The sequence below is a fragment of the Mauremys mutica genome, chromosome 3 (genome assembly GCF_020497125.1).
Source record: "Mauremys mutica isolate MM-2020 ecotype Southern chromosome 3, ASM2049712v1, whole genome shotgun sequence".
NCBI classification, from domain to species: Eukaryota; Metazoa; Chordata; order Testudines; family Geoemydidae; genus Mauremys; species Mauremys mutica.
Window position 1 is genome coordinate 118186816 of NC_059074.1, and position 22421 is coordinate 118209236.

General features: G+C 40.1%; 1 protein-coding gene across 10 annotated transcripts in view; it reads left to right on the plus strand.

Annotated features, from left to right (window-relative positions):
* Nucleotides 1-22421, plus strand: part of ARID1B (AT-rich interaction domain 1B) — a 413974-nt gene that overhangs the window by 29944 nt on the left and 361609 nt on the right. For 9 of the 10 annotated variants that reach the window (XM_045009633.1, XM_045009635.1, XM_045009634.1 and 6 more), the window contains exon 2: nt 3914-4108. The exons of the other annotated variant lie outside the window; for it this stretch is intronic. In XM_045009633.1, the coding sequence (XP_044865568.1) occupies nt 3914-4108 (195 nt within the window). The remainder of the gene's footprint in view (nt 1-3913; nt 4109-22421) is intronic. 10 annotated transcript variants of the gene reach the window in all.

A 22421-nucleotide genomic window follows, 5' to 3' on the forward strand; every position in this document is an offset into this window, starting at 1 on the left:
ACATTAAAAGAATATTATGGTTGCAAAGTGAAGCACTCAAAAGTTAGAAAATGCCAGAAACAAGGTTTTTATTATTAATTAATAATTTTCTCATGGGCTTTTCTGTGACACATATCACTATAGTATCTAAGTGCTTCACAAACATTAATTAATTTTCACAACACACCTGTGCAATGAGAGGGTGGTGTTATTCCCATTATTAAATGGGGAATTGAGGCATAGAGAGATTAAGGTCAAAAGTGTCCACTAATTTGGGGGGTTCAATTTAAGATGCCTGTGGCCTGATTTTTTTCTGAGCACGTACCTTTATATAGCACTTTGTGTTCAGCACAGCTCATTGATTTCAGTTGTAGCAGTGAGTGCTCAGTACTTTTGCAAACCAGACCCCAGGATTTCAGATCAGGCACCCAGAAAATTAGTGACCACCTGGGAAAAGTTTGATTTAAGTGATATCACATACGAACACTGTGGCAGAGGCAGGGATAGGATCTGGTTTTCCAGGGTAGCATTCAGCTGCCTTAACCATGAGACCATCCTTTCTTTTCCTATAATCTCCTGCGTCGTTTACTGCAAAAGTTTCTGGCTTTTGCAACAAATGAGAGAAGCAGAGGTCCTACATACAAGAGCCTCATTCACTGCACAACCTTGATTCCTTCTTAGAGCAGGTCTATCCTGTGCCCTGAATGAGACTGGGTCCTGTGGGAAAAACTATGTTATGTAATTTAAAGACTGTATCGGAATGCTCATGGACAAGGGGACCAAAATAAGGTTTCACAGACAACCTTAATTTTGGCATTTTGTAATTTTTGAGTATTTGACTTTGCAAGCTTAACATTTTTTAGCTTTTTTTTATATGTTACTTCCTAGGTTTTTAAAAATGCAAATTGAAAAAAACAGAAATTTCATCTTGTGGAATCATATTGACACCCGCAAGGTTCATCAAGTGTGTTGAAACTTTTAGTGCCACTGCATGCTCTGCCACTTGAGTTTACAGAGCAACTGATAGTACTACTGATAGTAGTAACAGGTTGTAATCCTTGTGTGGACCAGCCAGTGGGGTTCACAGATATTTGCTGAGAGCAGAGGAATGGTGAAGAGACCTGTCTCTTCTGTCCCCTCCCCCTCAGCTTCTTGTGTCAGTCTCATTATTCAGTCAGTCCTATGGCGCCATTTGTCCATTTCTTCTCCACCTCCACCATACACGCACCCTACCTTCCCCCTGGTTCCTTGTGTGTTTCCCCCCATCCCTGGCTTCCAGTCCCTTGTCGAAATTTGGGCAATTTTTCATGGAAAGAGCAAAAGGCTTTAGGATAACTTTCCGAGCAAATTCCAAGTTCCTGCTCCAAAGCATGGAGGTGCTAAAGCTTCTCAGTGAAAAAGTTATAAGAATTTTTAACATTAACATAACCAATTTATTTTCCCCCAACCTCATTCTGCGAAATGGGTGAACTGTTTTTGCCAAATTAAAATCAAACAGACAAAAAACCGCTCAACCTCAGGTAGAGCCACTCCTGGAAAATTTCAGTCCAAATAGTTAAGGTTTGGCAAAGTTATAAGCAATTTAGTTGAAAGTTATAAGCAGACAATGGAACAGAATGCCCTGGGGAGGTTATGGAAGCACCTTCAAAAGCAGGCTGGATAGCCATCCATCTTCGATGCATTAGACACCACTAAATCTTGGAAGGGAGTTTAGACATCCTGCATCTTGGAAGGGAGTTAAACTAGATGACCCTTGTGGTCCCTTCTAATCCTATAATTCTATTATTTTATGAACTGAAAATATGATCTTATAATGGAAAGTGTCAGTTAACTATAACTATTGGAATTGCTAATTATGAAGCCTATACTTTTAGCCCCATATTTGATACCATGTAGCAGAAATGCTGCACTTGAAATTGGTTTGGATGTGAACATCGTCAAGTGGATTGAAACCTGGAAGAAATAATCTAAAATGAAGGGTAATAGGTATTGTTTTGAGTAAGGGAAGAGTCTAGTGAAAGAAGCTCAGGGAGTGTTGTTAAGTCTGATTTATATAACATCTTGTTTAATGCTTTAGAAGGGGGAGGAAATGTGAATTTAATTAATTCACAGATAATTCTAAATTGGAAAGCGTTGCAAACACTATAGTGAGAATATAGTAATAATACATAGTGGCCTAGAGACATATGAAATATGCACAGAAAATTATCCAGTGACACTCAATTTGAAAACAAATGCAAGCTAATAATCTGGCAAAAATAATTTGAAATGTCAGATATATAAAGCAAAGAGAAACCCGGTGAAACAGATATAGGTGCAATAGTGAATCACAAATTAGAGAAGAGCGTTCAATTTAATATGGTATCAAGGAAGGCTAATGCACTTTTGAAATAAATGCATAGAGGCATATCACAAAGAAGTAACAGTTCCCATCTACACAGCTGTGGTATGGTCACACATGGAATACTGCATTCAGGTCTGCATACCTCATTATCAGAAAGATACTGCCAAATTGGTGGGATGTTACAGAAGGCCAATGATAAAAATTATGGGATTGAGTGATTTATTTGTGAGGTGAGCGATGAAAATAACTAAATATATATGGTTGGCTAAGCAATGACTAATTTGGAGGAGATATATTGTACAGATTTTTGACAGATGTAAACATAAAGAAATAAAAATTAGTGTATTACAAAAGTGTAAGTAGCAGTAATGGGATGAAACTAAGAAAAAGAAAATTTAAATTGAATATCAGGAAAAACTTACTGGTATCATAGCCTACTAGACTGTGGAATAATCTCCTTTAAAAAGAAGCCCCATCCCATGAGACATTTAAAACTAGATTGGGCAGAATTTTAGAAAATATGCTGTAGAGAAGTCCTTGCACTGAGAGGGAAATGAACTGGATAAACTAGTAGGTCTTTTCCTTTTCTAATTTGTGTGATTCTATGAAAATCCTGCTTTTAATTAAGCTAATATTGTTTTAGGCTTTTTTTTCCCTTTAAGTGTAACTTTTCTGTACCTCGAATTAATGCACATTAATTAAGAGGTAGAGGATAGATGCTGTAGCTCAGCACTGTGGGAGCATGATAGAGCTGCACTTGACAGTTTATACTCTTGATCTGATTCAGTTGTCCTCACTAGTTAAAAAGGTGACAGTAAGGTGTCACACACTGGTTGACACCAGTCATGAAACTCTTGAGATGCATGGTACCTCCTGACAAAACAAAAACAAAAAACCAACACAACAACCGAAAAAACCCCAAACCATTCCAGTCTTGGATTTTCTGAGGTCTGGCAAGGAAGCAAATTGACTTTCATGTGAAATGTGGCTTATGACCCACATTATGATTTGGAAGCCTATTAATGCACATGATTGCAATGCAAAGGCTCTGAAATGTAACATATCATATGCTTAATGCTCCTTCAAAACTTCCTTTTTCTTCCACCATCTCTTTTATGAATTTGAAAACTAGCCACCTTTTCCAGGCTAAAATTTTTGCCCGAGACTGTGTCTTTACACGTAAATAAAATTGGTGTAGCTGGAAGAATACTTTAAAGACAGTATTGCTAATCATTATATATGTTATAGTGTGCTTATTGTTTTTTTTTATCTCCTGCAGAGATAATAGAAAATTTAAATGCCATTTTTTTCATTTTTTGCTTACATGTGCAAAATATTTTTGTCATATCTCGGAATTTGTCTCATTTCCTTATTTCAAAACTCTTTTCTAATTAATAGGAAAATTAGAACATGCTGCTTGTAGATCCCTATACTTCACTGCATTTTTGTATGTCAAATCGTTGGATGTGTCCAGAATAAAGGTTCACTGTGCTGAATAAATGCAGATATAATCTGTGCTATATTAAGAAGTGTTTCTAATTTCTTCCTACAGTATGTTTAAAGCAGCTCTTTGCTTGTGTTTAATAACAGGGCAGCCCAATGGATCCAATGGTAATGAAGAGACCTCAGTTGTATGGAATGGGCAATAACCCTCATTCACAGACACAGCAAAGCAGTCCATACCCAGGGCAATCATATGGCCCTCCAGGACCTCAGCGATATCCGATGGGAATGCAGGGACGGACCTCGGGAGCCCTGGGAGGAATGCAATATCCACAGCAACAGGTTGGTGGAGGATTTTTCTGTATTGCTTTCGTTTCTCTCGTCTTCTCTTCCCCTCTGCCATTCTGCTTAATGTGCAGGCCACAAGAAAATGCTCAAATCAAAGTGTTTCGGTTTCAGAATGAAGGTAAGGGGCTATTTTAAAAATGAATAGATAATGACATAAATTTGTTTCCTTAAATTTCACACTATATCTAAACTATTTAATATGCTACAGACATATCTTTTAGGAGAAGAACATGTTGAACGCCAAAAAAAATTTGGTTGACATCACCTAGCTCTGTATATCTCTTTGGTATGTGGATTTTGTTTTGGGTTTTTTTAACCCACATAGGTATCCATTTCTCTCCCTTTCTCCCCGCCCCTAATAGGTTTTCTCATCCACAAGAAGAAAAACTCCAAGCTTACACTAACACAGTACCAGTTTATTGGAGCGAGACCAATATTGTTCAGTGTGTGAGAGCCTGTCATGTCTTTGCATCAGAGTTGATTTTTATCGAGGCTTTCTGTGGTTTATTTCTTTTCTCTCTTTGTCTCTCTTTTTAAAGTCAAAGGTTGCTTTTTTTTTTCTTTTTGTATCAGAAGATATATAAATGTAACAATCTCCTCTAGTCTAGTTGGATTTCACTGTTGATGGTGACCTCTTCTGCTCCTTTCTCACCCTTTTTAAGAGGATTAATTACCCACGTTCTCACTATAAATTAGTGAAGATGCAGTAGTTGTTTTCTGAAGGGGAAAATAGATTAAAGTTATCCAAAAAAGCATGTTGGCAAATTTCGGCTAGATTTCTGATTAGAGTTGTTACTGGAGACTGAGAATTCTATACTCAATTGCAAGCTCAAGCCTTTTTGATAATGGATGGAAAACAGTGTTTTGTCTCTACATGGAGCTAACTAGTTGCAGAATTTTTTTTACTTTATTTTGTGTTAAATATAGAAAAGTACTGAAAATAATGATCTACCAGGCAAATATATTTATTTCAATCTAATCCCAATATCTACCCATTGGCATAGAATACACAACAAGTGTCTAATTAGCTTGCAACTTCAAATATACTATTCTTATGAGTTCTCAGCTACTTCAGATATATTAGTATGGTGAGCTGCAGCATTTCATCATCTGACTTTTTTCTTTTCCTCATTAGATTTTTTTTAATGGATTTATAAGAGGCAATTTGGTTTAAAGGAGGCCAACACCTTACTTTGTTGCCAGCTTAATACAGCCAAGGCATTTGGCCAGTTTAATAAAAGGTACCCAGTTGTCATTAGAAAGGGATGTGGAAAAAAAGAGCCTTCAGTTTTTTGTTTAGCTACAGCCAAAGCAAAGTTATTAAAACATATTTTTATTTTTAAAGGAATTATTCTATGTTATTCAGAGATGAGTGTTTGAATTTTTCACTTCATTTACTAATTGCTCGATAATTGTACATTATCTGTCAACAGGCAATGACCTGGCACAGTGATTGGCTGCTGGCCCTATCTATCTTCTCACAGCATTAATGTAATTGGCTGAGCAACATTACAGTTATGATTACTAATACTCTTCAGGGAAAAAGTGAGAGGATAATTATGACATTGAGTTTTTATTGAACGGACATCACCACCTAGGCATGATTTTGTTTTGGACAGCCTCCAGAGCTTCATGTGTTTGGCTTGTGAACCTCTAATTATCTGAATCCAGCTCTTTTCTTATTGCTCATATATTACCACCTTTCTACAAAGGATTAAAATGCAGGAATCCAGGTTTGTAAATTGAATTGCCAACTTACCAGCTGAGTGGTAAGTTGTCTTTGGCTCAGGATGCCACATTTTCATTTCTGCCTGGATTTTTACTTCTGTGACATGAATATTAAAGCAAGAGGAGCCCAGTCATGCTTGTTGAAATTGACTGCCTAGTGATTGTATGTTTATGTATAATATAAAATAAATTATATGGCCAGCATTTTCAGAGGGTGTGTGCTCTGCGCTTTATGAAAATTGGGGCGCTTTATAATGTCTCAGATTGAACAGCCAGCCATTTGAGGTACTCAGAAATACCATACACTTCTGAAAATCTGATGAGTTGTGAGGTGTCTGGACTTAAAACCTATGAGTTGTGCTGGTCTAATTTGAGTGTTGGTGTGCTATGCTTTGGAGGCAGGAAAGGGAAAGAAAAGTCTCTGGGAGATTGTTTTTATTTTTTGATTTTGTTTTTTTTTTAAAGTGGTGGTTTGATGCTGTCCAAAGGTTTTGGAATATTAGACTAAATCCCAGGGGGAATTAATGGGCAGTGTTCAAGTGAGATGGTTAAAGGTGCATGGTAAGTGCTTTTTCTCTAAATGTTCCATCTGTGCAGGAATCTTACTCCTGAATCTCAGCTCTACAGCAGGAGACAAGTAAAAGTCCTCAAGCTCTAAAGAATTTAGGGTCTTGAAGGAGAAGTCCTTGAAAGATAAGCCTGAGTTGTCTTCAGCCACTATGTGCCAGGGCTTGGGGTTAGAGCTGTCTGTAGTGGCAGATTTTAACTTAGATAGCTCAGTGGTTTGAGCATTGACCTACTAAACCCAGGGTTGTGAGTTCAAGCCTTGAGGGGGCCACTTAGGAATCTGGGGCAAAAATCAGTACTTGGCCCTGCTAGTGAAGGCAGGGGGCTGGACTCAATGACCTTTGAGGTCCCTTCCAGTTGTAGGAGATAGGTATATATCCTATTATTATTATTAGAGGTCTATTAATAGATGCTGCAAATGAAGGAATAGAGGAAAAATTAAAGAAAGACTAAAAGAATCAACATTAATGAAGATGTTTGGTCAAACATGAGAAATGATTCTGTAATTGGCTATAAGCATGCATGCAAATTAAAAAATGTGTTCCTGCAGAATGCCATTGATTCTGTCTCTGTAAAGAAACTGAAGAATGTTGTGTGCATTTGGATGACGATGCCATCCACAGATACAGAGACAAGTATGACAGGGAGGTCTCTACTATTTGTTCAGACAATGAAGATAGAGTGACAAAGATGAGAGAACTTATCTGGTGCAGGCAGTCTAAATTTCTGACATGTAGATCTTCAGCATGTTACATAAAACTTGCAAAGAAACCTAATGCAACAGAAGTTAAAACATTCTTTCACAACTACCATCTGCCTCGTGGCTGATAAAGATAAACCTGGGAATGATGTACCTAGCTTTCCAACAAAGGTTTATAGCAATCTCAGGATAATAGTGTCTCTAGCAGTGTTGGGGGTGCATTCTATGAAACTGCTACAAAGGACTTCATCAAGAGAGACACTAAACTTAACAAAGCGTTGAAGGAGGTTTTGGAGAAACTTGAATGACTACGTACAGGATGATGACATCGCTGTTCTGGTCTTGGTGAAAATCTAGTTTGAATTAATTAACAAAAAATAACTGGAACTACACAAAGGACAAAATATGAAATACAATGCAGAGGACCTTTGCACTTTTTGCAATTTTAGTGATCCTATATACAAAGGTTGTAGTGTAGGTTAAGCCTAGAACAAGAAGGAAAGGCAAAAGTAAGGCTGAAGAATTGTTAACCTGATTTCCTTGCTCGCTTGACATTGAAGATTTAGATTTTTAACCTAGATTTATGTTTGTGAAGGAAGTTGTGTCACAAATTGTTGCATCAAAATGATAGGAAATTGTGGGAATTAAAATCACAGAAGTCAGATCATTTTGATTGAGAATTTTGTCAATTTTCAAGAGAGTTGTCGAGTCAGTTCTGCATGAATCGAGCACATACTTAGTACACTTGGATTGGTTTGGTCAGATTGTTGTAATAAGGTAGTGCTGAAAAATCAGAGAGGTTGATAAAAGTATACCTGTATCTCAGTGCAAATATAAAATTGGAAAGCATTACTAATTAGTCAACTGGGGAGTCAATTGTGTTTTGTTTACAGAATTGCAAACTTCTCATTTTGGACAATGTGTGCCTGTTTTATGCTTGAGGAATAATTCATATAAAGTGAATCGCATAGTATTTTCTGTTTCATTTAATAAAAGCCTTTGTGGGATTTTTAGTGGACTTTTTCACCCACCCTTGCAGGAAAAGAAGAGCTTTTTGAAGGGAGGAAAATCACACGAAGCTTACATGTATCTAGAATTGTTGGAGTTGTCAGCACAATCTGAACACATGGGAACATCAAAGTCGATGTCTGCACACCAAGATTCTGAAGCATTGGCCATAAATATTGGTCTTGATGCTGGTATCCCTGATTCCTCGTGCACTAAATGTCAGTGCCAGTGCCTTTTGATCCATGGTTGATGCTCCAAGCTCCCCTGTCAGCATGCCATGATCAATTAACTGTGTGGGAGCAGGGAGACAATGATTCCTAGTTGGTCACAAGAGCTGGTGGCTCTTCTGATGCCAAGTATCTCTCTTCTGCAAAAGAGTTCCATGACAGCAACTTTGTTTGAGGAACTGATTTTACTATAACTCTTTTAAACAATTGGCTGTATTGGCAGACTGAGTTGGTTATGGTAGAAGCTAGAAGGGCTTATGACTGAGAAACCTGGGCCAGGAACTCCTATCCAATAGGGTTACCATTCTCCTGGATCCTATTTTGGACCTGTTGAGGAAGAAAGTACTGCAGACATCAAAGATGGTTGTTAGCCTCTATATAGTGACATGCAGCTGCTAGTTGTGGAATGACCCATGCTCTCATACACTACTACTTAGAAACAAACAAACAAACAAAAAACCCTTTAGCATTTGGGGAGTTCTGCCTGTTTACGGAGCCAAGATTCAGGCGTGAGAATCCTGCAAGATTATAACTTCAGAGACGCAGAATTACAAGATAAATCATTTTCTCTTCTCATGTGGATATCAGAATTACTTACCCTATAACTTCAAAGGAGTTGAATTATCTTCTGTATAAATGCACAAATGATGTGTATGTGTCAGATGGGCACACACAACCCCAAAGACTGTAACACTTGAAATTCTGCTTATATGCATTCCAAGACTTTACAAATATTTGAAGACAGTGTTTTAAAAAACATAAAAATCATTACAGTGATATTTTTGGATTAAAAATATTCCTACTGGAAACCATGGCTACAGAGTCTGTGGACTTTGCTATCTACAGTTTCAAAATCTCTCTCCTGGGGCCTAATTCTCCACTGCCTTGCACTTTTTATAGCTGTTTACCTCTGCAAAGTGGGTGTAAAAGGCTGCCAAATCAAATTGCTTCATAAAGTACAAGTAATAGAGGAGACTGCCCATTATTTTCAAAACTCTGCTTGGTCTTGCGCCATCCTCTCAGAAACCTTATTTCTGTGCTCTCTTCTCTGGTGTCATATGTGGCAAATTTATTCCTTCACACAATCTTTCCATTCTTAGTGTGAGAATATACTCCTTTGCTATTCGTGCCATGTAGAACAGACCTCTGTATCTTTCTAATAGTTTCTCCATGGGATTACAAATGAAGAAAAAAACGTATTTCTCCTTTCTCTAGGCTTGCTAAAGAAGAATATGATTGGCTTAAAAGTCTTTTTTTTTTTAAGTCCACAGATAAATATTTAACATGTACAGCATGTTTCAGTCTCGGTTCAGGAGGACTAGTTGTGTTGAGTAAAGTTGCACATGTTTGTAAGCTGTTTGTACAATCTGAGCCTTAGCCTAGAAACCGTTTTAGATGCCTAAGCATTAACAGAACACTTAAGTAGATTTAAAATTGCAATGTAAATGCATTTTAGAACAGTATTTGAAACTCCTTTTTTCTTTTGTTTACTTAGAAGAACATGAGTTCACAGTACTGGGTTTCTGCTGAGAGAAAGTACTGGTGTCATAACATACCCCTAGATCTGCATAAAGAACCCAGCTTTTGCTTGCTTATGATTAATTGATTCTAATGTGATTAACTCTTTTATTAAAAACCCAGAATTCAGGCCCTGACAGATCAGTAGAAAAAGAGATGATTTTCAAATACTTGAATTTAAAATGTATTCATTTGTGAGTTTTTAATTCCATCAATTTATTCCGTTACTGTTCTGGAGTCTTAATAGATTTTTATTCATTTAAACTCATTGCACTTCATTATTAAAATTATATGGGTGTAATTTCTTTAGTTTTAAATAACATTTTCCATAACTTCAGTTTCGTGGTACTGCATTTCTTATTTAAGTGACGCACAAATTTAGGGACAATTTTTCTGTGTGGGACAGATGTAATTTTCAGCTTATAATGTGGTGACATCCCTGCTTAGGCAGGATTTCTGAGAGAGATTATATTGGACATTTAAAGACATAATCAGAGCTTTTAATTTTTTGTCTTTTATGTATTTCCTAGAATTTTAAAGAGACAGTGTTGAAATAAAACTAATTGGTCTGAAAATCAAAGATAGTAAGCACCTACATTTTTCCAAATATGAGGTCCCCGGTCAAATATGTTGATAGAAAATATTTTCTCTGCACTGTTACTAATAACAATATCAGATCATTGAAAAGGAAATTGTTTTTAACATCTGATTTACTCTTCCTCAGTTCTTTTCCTCCCTTTCAGCACTTTGATAATGAAAGGATACTGGTCAGTTTCACTTTCTTGTTCTCATGTATTTGCAAAATATTGTGGTGCTTGGCTTCCAAGCCCTGTAGGAAAATGTTTAAATAAAGTTTTAATTTGAATTAAAAATACATAAGCATTTCTATTAAAATTAAGGTTGTGTTTTATTAACTACACACGCACACACACACACACACACCTATCTACTACAATGTCATTCAATATTATGTACCTGTAATATTTTCCATTCCCCAGCTTAAAAAAAGGAAATAATCCCTCCCAAAAAACAAACAAACCATACAATAGTTTACGAAAGGTTATAAAAGTTTTCAACCAAGTCTAAAAGCCTGAATATATAGATAAATGTCTGAAATAATAGAATGGTCCTTTCAGTGCTGCGATGGGCCTATTTTAATCAGTCAATCATTGGATAATTGATGTTTAGGATGTATTAAAAATTCTTATGTACTTGATGGACTGGAACAACATCTTATTGTTTAAAACAAGATTGTGTTGTGAGATGCATAGTAAAATCTTTATGGAAAATAGTTGCATGTGTATGTACAGTACCCATTCTTCATAGCCAGTTAAAGCTTAATATAGCGGCCTTTCTAATTTTGACTGTGATTCTGCAGATTCTAGGTAGTCATTTGTAAGACTGGTGCCTTAAACTTCAAAATATCCAAGTGCAATCAAACTGGTTTGTGAACTGATCATTTTCTCATATTTTGTTTTAAAAATATCGAGTGTTAAGAATGCAAAAATGTACCTTCTAAGTGTATTTATTGGTTGAGTTTGCAAAGGCCGTACAGTCAACTCAGTGGCATTTGTCTCTCCATCTGTAATGTGATAACTTTTGAATACTGCCTCCAGGAAGAATGCTATTGATTTTGGGGAAAGGGGGAAAAATGGAGAGCACAGGAAGTCCCTGCCAGCTCTTTAGCACAGCCACAGTCTGAAGCAGCGCTGTGGTTGTCTGTGGATCAGACAACTGGTTGAGGGCATCCATTAACACCTGCTAGCATAACAATTCCCTTGCTCCTCTCTGATCATCTTGCCCATAGAGTTTAACATGTTGACACCCTGAATGACTTAGGTCTCAGACAGAAAGTAGAATAATAGTGGGGGGAATGGGGCACACACAACCCCTGGGGAGGGGGGCAGACAGAGCCCCTGGCATGGGGAGAATGTAGAAACAGGAAGGAGGTAATGAGTTCACATAGAACCCTTGCCATGGGGCAGGTGAGGGAATGGAGGGCACACAGAACCCCTACTGTGGGGGAAGGGAGAGGGTCTTTGGAGTGGGTGGAGGGAGTAATGGGAGGGCACACAGAACCCCTAGCATGGGGAAGAGAATGGGGGACCCTGGTATGGGGGGAATAGGAGTGTACACAGAGCCCCTGGAATTGGGGGAAGGGCGACTGGGGCACACAACCCCTGTTGGGGGGTGATTGGGGAACCCTGGAATGGAGGCCATGGTTGGAAAGAGGGGATTGGGGGGACACACAGAGTTTTTGCCATGGGAGAGAGAATGGGGGAACCTGGTATGAGGGAAGGGGGTGGGCACACAGACTTTGACTTTGGCATGACTTTGGCATGTCAGTATGTGTGGGGAATAGATGGCATGGGGGGAAGTGGGAACGTGGGTCACACAGTCTCTGTTATGGAGGTGGGAGAATGGGGGGAGCCTGGTATGGGAGGAGAGTTGAATGGGGAGTACACCGAGCCACTGGCATGTGGGTGACTGGGGGAGTCGTGGAGACTCTTTGAAATACAGTGGGATGGGAGAATGGTACACAGGGAGCTTGTGAGGGGAGAGCGGAATGGAGGAATACAAGGAGCCCATGGTGTGTACAGTAAACTCAGTTTATACAAGGTGTCTGACCCCTGATATTTAAAAAGGCAGAACTTTAAACCTCCTGAGACCAACTTATTTATTTTGGTGTATACACTTTGTTTGGGTGGAGCAGGGGAAATTTGCTTCTGGTTGACAGGTTTCAACTTGGGAGTACATTTTAAAGGATCAGGAAAGTTATAAAATCTCTGGGAATGTACAGTAAGGCTTTATTATAATGGAAACTGCAAGTCAACCAGAATTATAGCAGCACCAATATGATTACCTGTTCGCAGTGCTCATCTTGAGTGACATCCCAGATTGAAAATGTCCAGTTTAAACCAAAGAAATCAATTGGCTGTTGACTTGGAAGGTAGATTTTTTTTTTAAAGCTAGCAAACACTAGTGTACTAGCTGCTGGGTGACTGGTGTGTGTGTGTTATTTTGTGAAATCATTTTAATTCCAGAAGATTGAATTATGCCAAGAAGAAGGCGGGGTTAACGATAATGGTTTGCTTCAACCTAGTACTTGGAAGATAATGCATATATTATACAAAGAAAACTAGGCTAGCTGTATATATATTTCCTTCACTAGTGTATATATCAGGGGTCGGCAACCTATGGCACGCGTGCCAAAGTCGGCACGCGAGCCAATTTTTAATGGCACGCTGGAGCCTGCCGGGACTCCAGCATGCCATTAAAAATCCTGCCCAGCCCGGCCCACTCTCCTCTGCCCTCCGCTCCCCCCGCGGGGGCAGGGAGCAGAAGCATAGCCGTGCGCATGGGATGGGCAAATGGCCCCACTCTCCGGGCACGGCAAGCCGCGGGGTCCGCGCTCCCGGGCTGGAGCGCCGGGCCGAGTGCAGCAAGCTGCCAGCCCCTCCCCCGCCTTCTTCCCTCCCCATGAGCCCTGCTACTGCGCGCAGCGCTCTGGGGGTTGGGGCTGCGTGCTCCCGTGGGGCAGCATTTGGCTCTGCGGGGAGGCAGACACGCTTCCTGCTCAACCGGAGCTCTGCTGACGCGCGCGCAGCGCTATGAGGGCTGGGGCTGTGCTCTCCGGCAGGGCAGCATGTCTGGCTCTGCCTGGAGCCTCAAGGTAAAGGGCCCAGGGCAGGGGGTGTTGGATAAGGGGTGGGGGCAGTCAGGGGACAGGGAGCAGGGTGGGTTGGATGGGGGAGTGGGATCCCGGGGGGGTGGCTGGGGGCGGGGGTCTCTGGAGGGGGCAGTCAGGGAGCGGGGGGGGTTGGATGGGGCATGGGAGTCCCAGGGTTTGTGAGGGGGCAGGGGGTGGATAGGGGTCAGGGCAGTCAGGGGACCGGGAGCAAGGAGGGTCCTGGGGGGGGCAGTTAGGGTGGGGAGTCTCTGGAGGGGGTGGTCCGGGAACAAGGAGCTGGGGTTGGATGGGTCAGGAGTTCTGGGGGTCCTGTCAGGAGTCAGCGGTGTGGAGAGGGGTTGGGGCAGGCAGGGATTGTGGGGGGGTTGGATGGGTCGGGAATTCTGGGGGTCCTGTCAGGGGGCGGGGAGCGGTTGGATGAGGCATGGGAGTCCTAGGGGTCTGTTTGGGGATGGGGGTGTGGATAAGGGTTGGGGCAGTCAGGGGACAGGTAGAGGGTAGGGTCCAGTCTGGGGACAGGGAACAGGGAGGCTTAGATAGGGGGCAGGGTCCTGGGGGGCAGTTGGGGGCAGGTGTCCCAGGAGGGGGTAGTCAGGGGACAAGGCGCAGCGGGGTTGGGAGTTCTTAGGGGGGCAGTCACCCAACTCCCTCCCCTGAGCCCTGGCACCCCCCTCACACACACACACTCCACACCCTCTGCCCTGAGCCCCGCACACCCCCCAGGCCCCTGCCCTGAGCCCTGTACCTCCCTCATACACACCCAGCCCTCTTTGACTCCTTCACCCCCACCCATACCTAGCCCTGACTCTGGCACCCCCACCCATACCTAGCCCCCCCTCTGCCCTGACACCTCCAGCCCCTGCCCTGACTCCAGCCCGCCCCCAGCCCTCTGGGTCCTGGCTGCCGGCCCCGCACAGTCCGCTGCTGGTCTGGGGTTCTGGCTGCCGGACCCTTGCCAGCCGGGGTCCCGGCCGCAGGCCTCGCTCAGCCCGCTGCCGGCCTAGGTGAACGGAACCCCCTAGGTGAACGGAACCCCAGACCAGCAGCGGGATGAGCGGGCCGGCGGCGTAAGATCAACATTTTAATTTCATTTTAAATGACGCTTCTTAAACATTTTGAAAACCTTGTTTATTTTACAATACAACACTAGTTTAGTTATATAATATATAGACTTATAGTAGACCTTCTAAAAAACATTAAAATGTATTACCGGCGCGCAAAACCTTAAATTAGAGTGAATAAATGAAGACTCGGCACACTGCTTCTGAAAGGTTGCCAACCCCTGGTATATATTGTCTTCATCCAGCAACAGAATTGTGGCTAGATTGCAGTTTATGTTCTGAAATTGTTTTTAGTAGGTATATTGGTGTGGATGATAGAGGGAAGGAGGCAGAAAGTAGAATGTTTACTCTATTATTTCTTAGGGGAAAAAAATCTCATTTGACTCTATTGGGGCTGGGAAGTTCTGGTTATTTTTTATTTTCTACGTATTTGGAATATTAATTCAAAGGAGTGTGGTTGCATCGTTAAGAAGGTGACTCTTCCTCTCCTGCTTTAGTATGCTTTTTAATGTCTATTTAATTCAAAGAGTTGTGACCAGTTGAATAAAAGTAATTTCTTCACTCAGTGTGTTATTTGAATGGTGTCTTAGTCATTCTATCAGTCCTCTATAAACTTCCAGGAAAAGAACATGATAGACAAAATAATAAGCTGAGGGGTGGGGGGGGACTTCTTTGATGGGGGAATCTTGTAGACCTCCCTTTATGCATCTTAAAGAGGGGAAATAAGGGCCTGGCCCCATTTGTTTTCCTTTTTAGGTCATCTTTAAGAGTCGATCTTTTGATATTCAACCATTAATCATTGGAAAATCAAAGTTGCTGTTGTCCTTTGTCTTGTAAAGAAATGGGATTTTATATTTTAGGTTTATAGAAACACTAAAAAGTGTATGTGTTGTGCAGACTGTTGGAAAGTGTTCAGTGTTTTTCTTTCTTTCTCTCTGGTGCTAAGCCTCATTGACTAAATTGAAAAAAGGCAGCTACTTTAGTTCATGGTGGGATAAGGCTTTATATTGTATTGTCTCCTTTAGAATTATCCCTTCCATTCAGTGTAATTCACTCCATAGAGGGAGGTGAGCATAGATTACAGATAATCGCAGAATCAAATTTGACATAAGTTGGGGTCTTTATGGTAGCTTAGCTCTTCATCTTAACATTGGTCATCTGACAATGTTTACTGAAGAAAATCCCATAAGTAGCAGAATTACATTATTATGGAAAATAGAAATCACTGAAATGTTTCTATCATTTCTTTAGAACTGTGTAGAAAAAATTGTAGGTTAAGCAGAAAGTGTCAGCTGCCTCAAGGAAACAGCACTGTTCCTTCAAGTGCATGGCAGAGTGCTATCTTGGAAGGGACACTGGTGCCAGAATTTCAGTCTCACCACTTCTTCACAGATGTTCATTAAATGCTCATTTTACTTTGATCATTGAGAGAGTGGCAGTTGATATGTATAAGTTTCATAAATATATTTTTCTTATTAAGTTTTGTTCTCAGTACTGCTAAGTTATTGTGCTTTAATCTGAACACCTTGATAAATATAATAACATTTGTGCAGCTAGACCAAATTGGAACTGGTGCTGCTCATGGAAAGGAAGAGGGAGGAAAACCTGCAGAAGTGTTTATCGGGGATTTGGAAAGGTTGCTGTTTTGGGAGATTGCAAGGCACAACACTCCCCTATATGAAGGATTTTGTTGTTGTTGAGAATTTTATATATGAAAAGAGCTAGCTGTCAGTCAAAGAGCTATTTAGCTAGTAAACTTGAATTTTGATTATCAGCAGTAGGGAACAGGGCAGTTTTCTCTCTGCTGAGTGAAGCAGGGGAATCATTTATTTATGGACAGCTTGTTTTGCATGGCAGCTTGAGACATGAATTAAGGTATTTAAATCCATAGTGAAATAAGTGTCTCATTTTAAGAAAACTCTGCTGTGGAATTATGTTTAATAGCTGTCAATTAATGTCTAACCAGGAGGTTTAGGTTAAGGATAATTAACTGTTACTGTTCGTGTTATAACTTTAGCTAACAGCTCTTCGTCGATTATATTTATTAAAGGAGAGTTTTGTGCTCATAATGTTTTAACTAACTACAACCAACATCTATGTAGTAACATTTTGACTGTACTTGCTACAGGATACCCACTGGACATTTTGAAAATGTTATATATAGCTGATATAAGCTTATCAACACATACTATCAATTGTCCATAAATCTGAACTAGTGCAGTGGGCGCAGGGGAGTCACTGGTATTTGAGTTTTAAAATGAGGAGGGCGTATGTTTCCCATGACTGATAGTTGAACTGTGTAGATAAGGGGTGAAATCCTGATTCCATTGAAGTCAATGGGTGTTTTGCCATTGAGGTCAGTGAAGCAAGGATTTCACTCAAGGGGCCTGATTCTGATCTCGTGATATTGGAGTTCAGTTGAGTTATCCTTGATTGACATTATTGTAAGCATGATCAGAATCAGGCCCTCGAGATCCAGTAGGCAGAATTCTAGTTTGGCAACAGTAGAGTAGGTCAGATGGAGCCTCTAGTGCATTTATTATAGTGCTAATTAAATGCTGTCCTTTTAAAAAAGGTAATCAGAAATGTTTAAAAAAACAAGTGATTCTAAGTTCTTTTCTGAAGTTTTCTGAATTTTTAACCTATAAAATAAGAATACTTTAAATTTTAAACTATTGGGTAAAATTTTTCAAAATCATCTTAAGTGATGTAGGAGCCAAAACCATATTTTTAAATGTAGAAGCCTAAGTCTCATTGAAAGTCCGTGGGACTAAGGCTTCTGAGTGTCTAAGTCTCTTGAAAATGGGGCTTCGGTACCTTTGTTTGTCATTTGGAGAAAATCTTCAAAAGCACCAAAAAGCTAAATATTGAATGAAGTAGACTTATAAAAGCAATAATGTTGTTATTCCATTGTACTCTGGGATGCATGAGTGTCATGTGATCATCCAGATACGGGTAAGCTGCTCTGGGGACCTAAAAAATGGAGATAATAAACCTATATAATAAAATTTAGAAGTTGTGGCTCTTTTGGTGCTGAAGTACCTTTTTTAAATGATTGTCTCTGAGTTCGCAACAGCTCACTGTCTAGTTAGACTCCCATTCCCTGCACACCCTTTCTCTCCTTTTAAAAAAACCTATTGAACTAGAATCAATTAAATAAAATTCTATTAAAAATAATTAGACCTTTTTAATTTGAAAAATAGCTTGTGGTGAAATGATAAATACTACAAAAAAGTAAAAAATCGTAGTCAACCCTCTTTTGTGTAGTTGATGTTGAACAGTGTGTAAGTTCAAGAAATAGGATCAATCCTGCTCACCTTTGTGTGTAAATATTTTATTGGACATAGCTTTACCCAGGAATGTAAAATTGGTGTGTGTGTTGTTTTGATTTATGTTCCTTATTTCTTCTGCTGGGGTCACTTTTTTTCTGACACCAGAGTTTCCATAGCTTTTATCAGCTCTTCATATATCATAATGATAATATATGGAAATACACCTATCTCATAGAACTGAAAGGTCATTGAGTCCAGCCCTCTGCCTTCATTAGGAGGACCAAGTAATGATTTTGCCCCAGATTCCTAAGTGGCCCCCTCAAGGATTGACCTCACAATCCTGGGCTTAGTAGGCCAATGCTCAAACCACTGAGCTATCTCCTCCTCTGCTTTGCTGCTTATAGTTTTCACTAAACATTGTTATTTTCTTCCATATCAGGGGCAGGGGAAGAGCCCAGTGTAAATATTGAATCAGAAGGTTTAATTCTTTTGATTTTTTAGTGTTTTATTTTCTTCTTTTGAAGATGAAATTAAAAGTAGGTGTGGATGGAATGAAGGGAAAGTAGAAATACTGCTTAAAGCCCATCCACTTTTCACAGGCCTTTGTTACTTTACAGGCTGGAGTGTGACCACTTCTTTCACTGGAGCTGCACTTGCATCTGTGGTGCTTAGTTTGTTTTTGTTTAAAATAAAGCAAGAATATTAAACTCCTGCATTATTGGTTAAAGGATTGAATATATGAATCCTCAGATATCTTTAAAAATGGATAATAAAGGGTGGTGGGGAGAGGAATCCATGTCTCTCTCATATTTGTATGTGTGCTACCCCTTTTTCTCCTTTCTGACTATTTTTATTTAGCAACATTGTAATATTTGGATTGATGATTTAAGGATAAGATATATAGGCATTGTTAACCAGGTTGTTACATATTTCCCCTTTAGCAAGTCCACATTAGAAAATAAATTCAAATGTTTACTTTAAAAGGTGTCTCTTTGGTGAAAAATAAGTGACCTCTGGCTTTGATATTTATATCAAAGGGGCAAATTGCACTCTTTATTACTGTATTCCATAGAACAGAGGTAGAGTTCCCATCTCGGTTTTGGGAAAACTCAGTATAAACTTGTGTTTTGATACAAGATTCCGATCTAAATGAGCAAGGTTTAGGCAGCCACTTGAGGAAGACGATGTTTTAATTATAAAAGCAACGTATTTATTTTGAGTATTCTTTATGCTTTGTAGGCAGAGTTACTTAGTTCTTTTACAGGGCTGTCTTTCTCTGAACTATTTTATTTTGTGCAAACAGCTTTCAGGAAAAGTAAATATGTGTGGTTCATTGCTAGAAACACATTGATTCTGTGGGTAAGGGGGGCAGTTCCTCTGCAAGCCTCTGTTTAAGGGTCCTTTTTTCCTCCTTGAATAATGTATTGTGCTGCTGCTCCTGACTTTCCCAATCAGCAGCACAATAAAATTAACATGATTTTTGACAATTCAGCTGTGGCCCACAGCATTCTAAAAGTACCAGTGGAAGCTGACCACTGTGTGTTTAGTCAGTTTTCACTTTAGTACTGCTTGGCATAACCATGAGTTAAAACAAAGGCAGAGGTACTGGACATATCCCTCTGCAGATTCAGGCAGACTGTGCTTAATGGATTTATGCTCAGTTTATATTTATAAGGTTGTCTTAGCTAGAAATTTATATTTTTACAATGAAGGATTAAATTCTGCAGAAATTGATGAGTTAGGCCCCACACTCACAGAGAAAATTTTTTTCCTTGCTGCTGAAGAGCAGGTGAGTGGAATTCTCAAGACCTGAAGATTATGCTGTGGGAAATCCCATATATCCTGTGTTCCCTCTAAGCTGCACGGTTGTGCAGCTGCCCAGGAATGAATCAAGTGCCGTGCATGGTGGCGTGTGTTCAGGTGCCCCTCCCCCCGCTGCTCTGCAACCACGTTGCTCCTGCCCTCTGCCTTGGAGCTCCTGGCCAGCTGCTTCTGGGAACCTCCTGCTTGCTATGCAGGGGTGGTCGGGGGAAGAGGGGCGCTGATGTCAGGGTGTCCCTCTCCGCAGGCTCCCCCCTGCCCATGTACCCCATCTCCGCAGAATGGAGGAGGGGAGACGGCTGAGGAGCAGGAGAGCTGCCGGCAGCTGCTGTGGTCTCAGCCTTCTGGTGTGAGTGCCTTCAAGAGACAGTGCACAGTCTCTCATTGACTTCCCCAACAGCCAGCACACACACACACTTTCTATGTGTGTGTGTCTCTCTCTCTCACACTCTCTCTCTCTCTCACACACACACACACACACACACACACACACACACAGTCTGTCACTCACTCACACATAGTCTCTTCTCTCTCACTCTCTTACACACACACACTCTGTGTGTGTGTGTCTCTCTCTCACACACACATTCTGTCTCTGTGTCTCTCTCACACACAATCTGTCTCTGTCTCTCTCTTACACACACACACACACACACACACACTCTGTGTGTGTGTCTCTCATACACACATACACATACAGTCTCTGTCTCTCTCTCTCTCACACACACACACACACACACACACACACACACACACACACACACACACGAGTCTCTATGTCTGTCTTACACTCACCTCCCAACACATATTTGTGTTGTTATTGTTACTTCTCGGTACTTCCTGCAATGCACATATGTTCTCTGTAATTGTATTAGTTCAAAGTGCTGTTATTTTAGTTTCTGGACTGGTCTATGCATTTCATAATTTTATTTCTCTCTTATGCTTAAATTTAGTAGTGAGTTCTAAAATGCCTAACCTATCCTGGGTGGAGTAATTATCCCGATGGTAACTTTTAAAAATATATATTCTATCTAGGTTTTTTGTTTCTACTGGCCCACATAACAAAAATCATTCTGTACATGGATGGAAAAAAATTGAAGGAACATTGCATATATCCTCCCTACTAGGGTGACCAGATGTCCCAATTTTATAGGAACAGTCATATTTTTGGGTCTTTTTCTTATATAGGCTCCTATTACCCCCTCTCCCCCGCCCCTGTCCCAATTTTTTACACTTGCTGTCTGGTCACCCTCCTCCCTACACTGGCAATTTGGAGGCTCTATGATCTGAATAAATGTGTAATCTTGGACCAAATGGTAAAAGGTACACTTGCTAAATGCCATCACGGTGCAGACATTTGTTCTTTATTGTTGGAGTTTTATAACGTAACATTGTTATATAAGAAATCATCTCAATTGATTAGACTCTGCCTGTTGGTATGCATACTTCCACCTTTTCATGTTCTCTGTATGTATAAATATCTCCTGTCTGTGTGTTCCATTCTATGCATCCGAAGAAGTGAGCTTTAGCTCACGAAAGCTCATGCTAAAATAAATTTGTTAGTCTTTAAGGTGCCACAAGTACTCCTGTTTTTTTTGCGGATACAGACTAACACGGCTGCTACTCTGAAACCTTCTTTATGCCTGTAACTGTGAATTCTGCTTTTCCCCCCATCTTGTTAATCTCCCTTGTACCTCTCTGATAGTTTGTTGAATCTTGTCTTTTGTAATTTAATATTTTTTGCTTTCTGTATTCCGATTTAGTTTTTCTGCGGGTGTAAAGTGAGAGATAATATTTGCCCACCTTTTTGAAATGCCTCAAGAGCCTGTTAAAAAATAAATGTAAAGTATTATAACTGTTCCTACTTGGGTCATTTTCCATTTGCCTACAGGGCTTCTGTAACTACTATTTATTTTCTGGGAAACCTGAAAAAGAATACTCTTAAATTCAGAAAATAAAATCAAACATTTCATTATTCTGAAGTTTAGTAGTAGCTATTGTTATAAAGAATGTCAAAATGTAGGTTACATTTGGTGCTCTCCTTAGTGAAGAAAACACATATTTTTAGTTGAAAGGTATTTTTTTTTAAGCAGACATGTTCCAATGTATCCCATTTACAAGAATAGGCAGAGGTATGTGAGTTCTAGATCCTTTTAAAATTGGTTATAAAAAGTCCTTAAAAATTTATAAACAGCTGCTGATGGAAAAGACAAAACATTTCGGGCCCCACTAATCCTTTAGTCATTTAGTAGTAGAGTGCTGTAAAATATAGCTTGCAATTTTTACTAGGTCCTTTTTCCTGTCTGTGAAGATCACAGAGTTATACCAGAATATTTGCCATGTTCAGTCCCATCCCCAGTGGAGAGAGGTAAAATCTTAAATGAAAGGGTGTGGGCATGCATGGAAAGGACTGTGGACCTCTAGAAAAGCAGTATCAGCACTGCTGACACAGTTTACATAAGGAATGATCATTCACTTCTTGTGTGTCAATAAAAATGCAGGAGAGCACCTTTCTTGACACAGGGTTTGCTGAAACATCACTGCTGTCTTTTTTTGTAATACTCCTGTGGATGTTTTTGCACGAAGTGGTATCTGTCAGAGCTTGAAATATTCTTGTGCAGTTCCCTTTGAACAGGTAGCACAGGACAAGTTCTAGCGCATAGTTACTTGACATGGGGCCGCCTACCACAGGGAAAGAATGTCTTGCTTACATA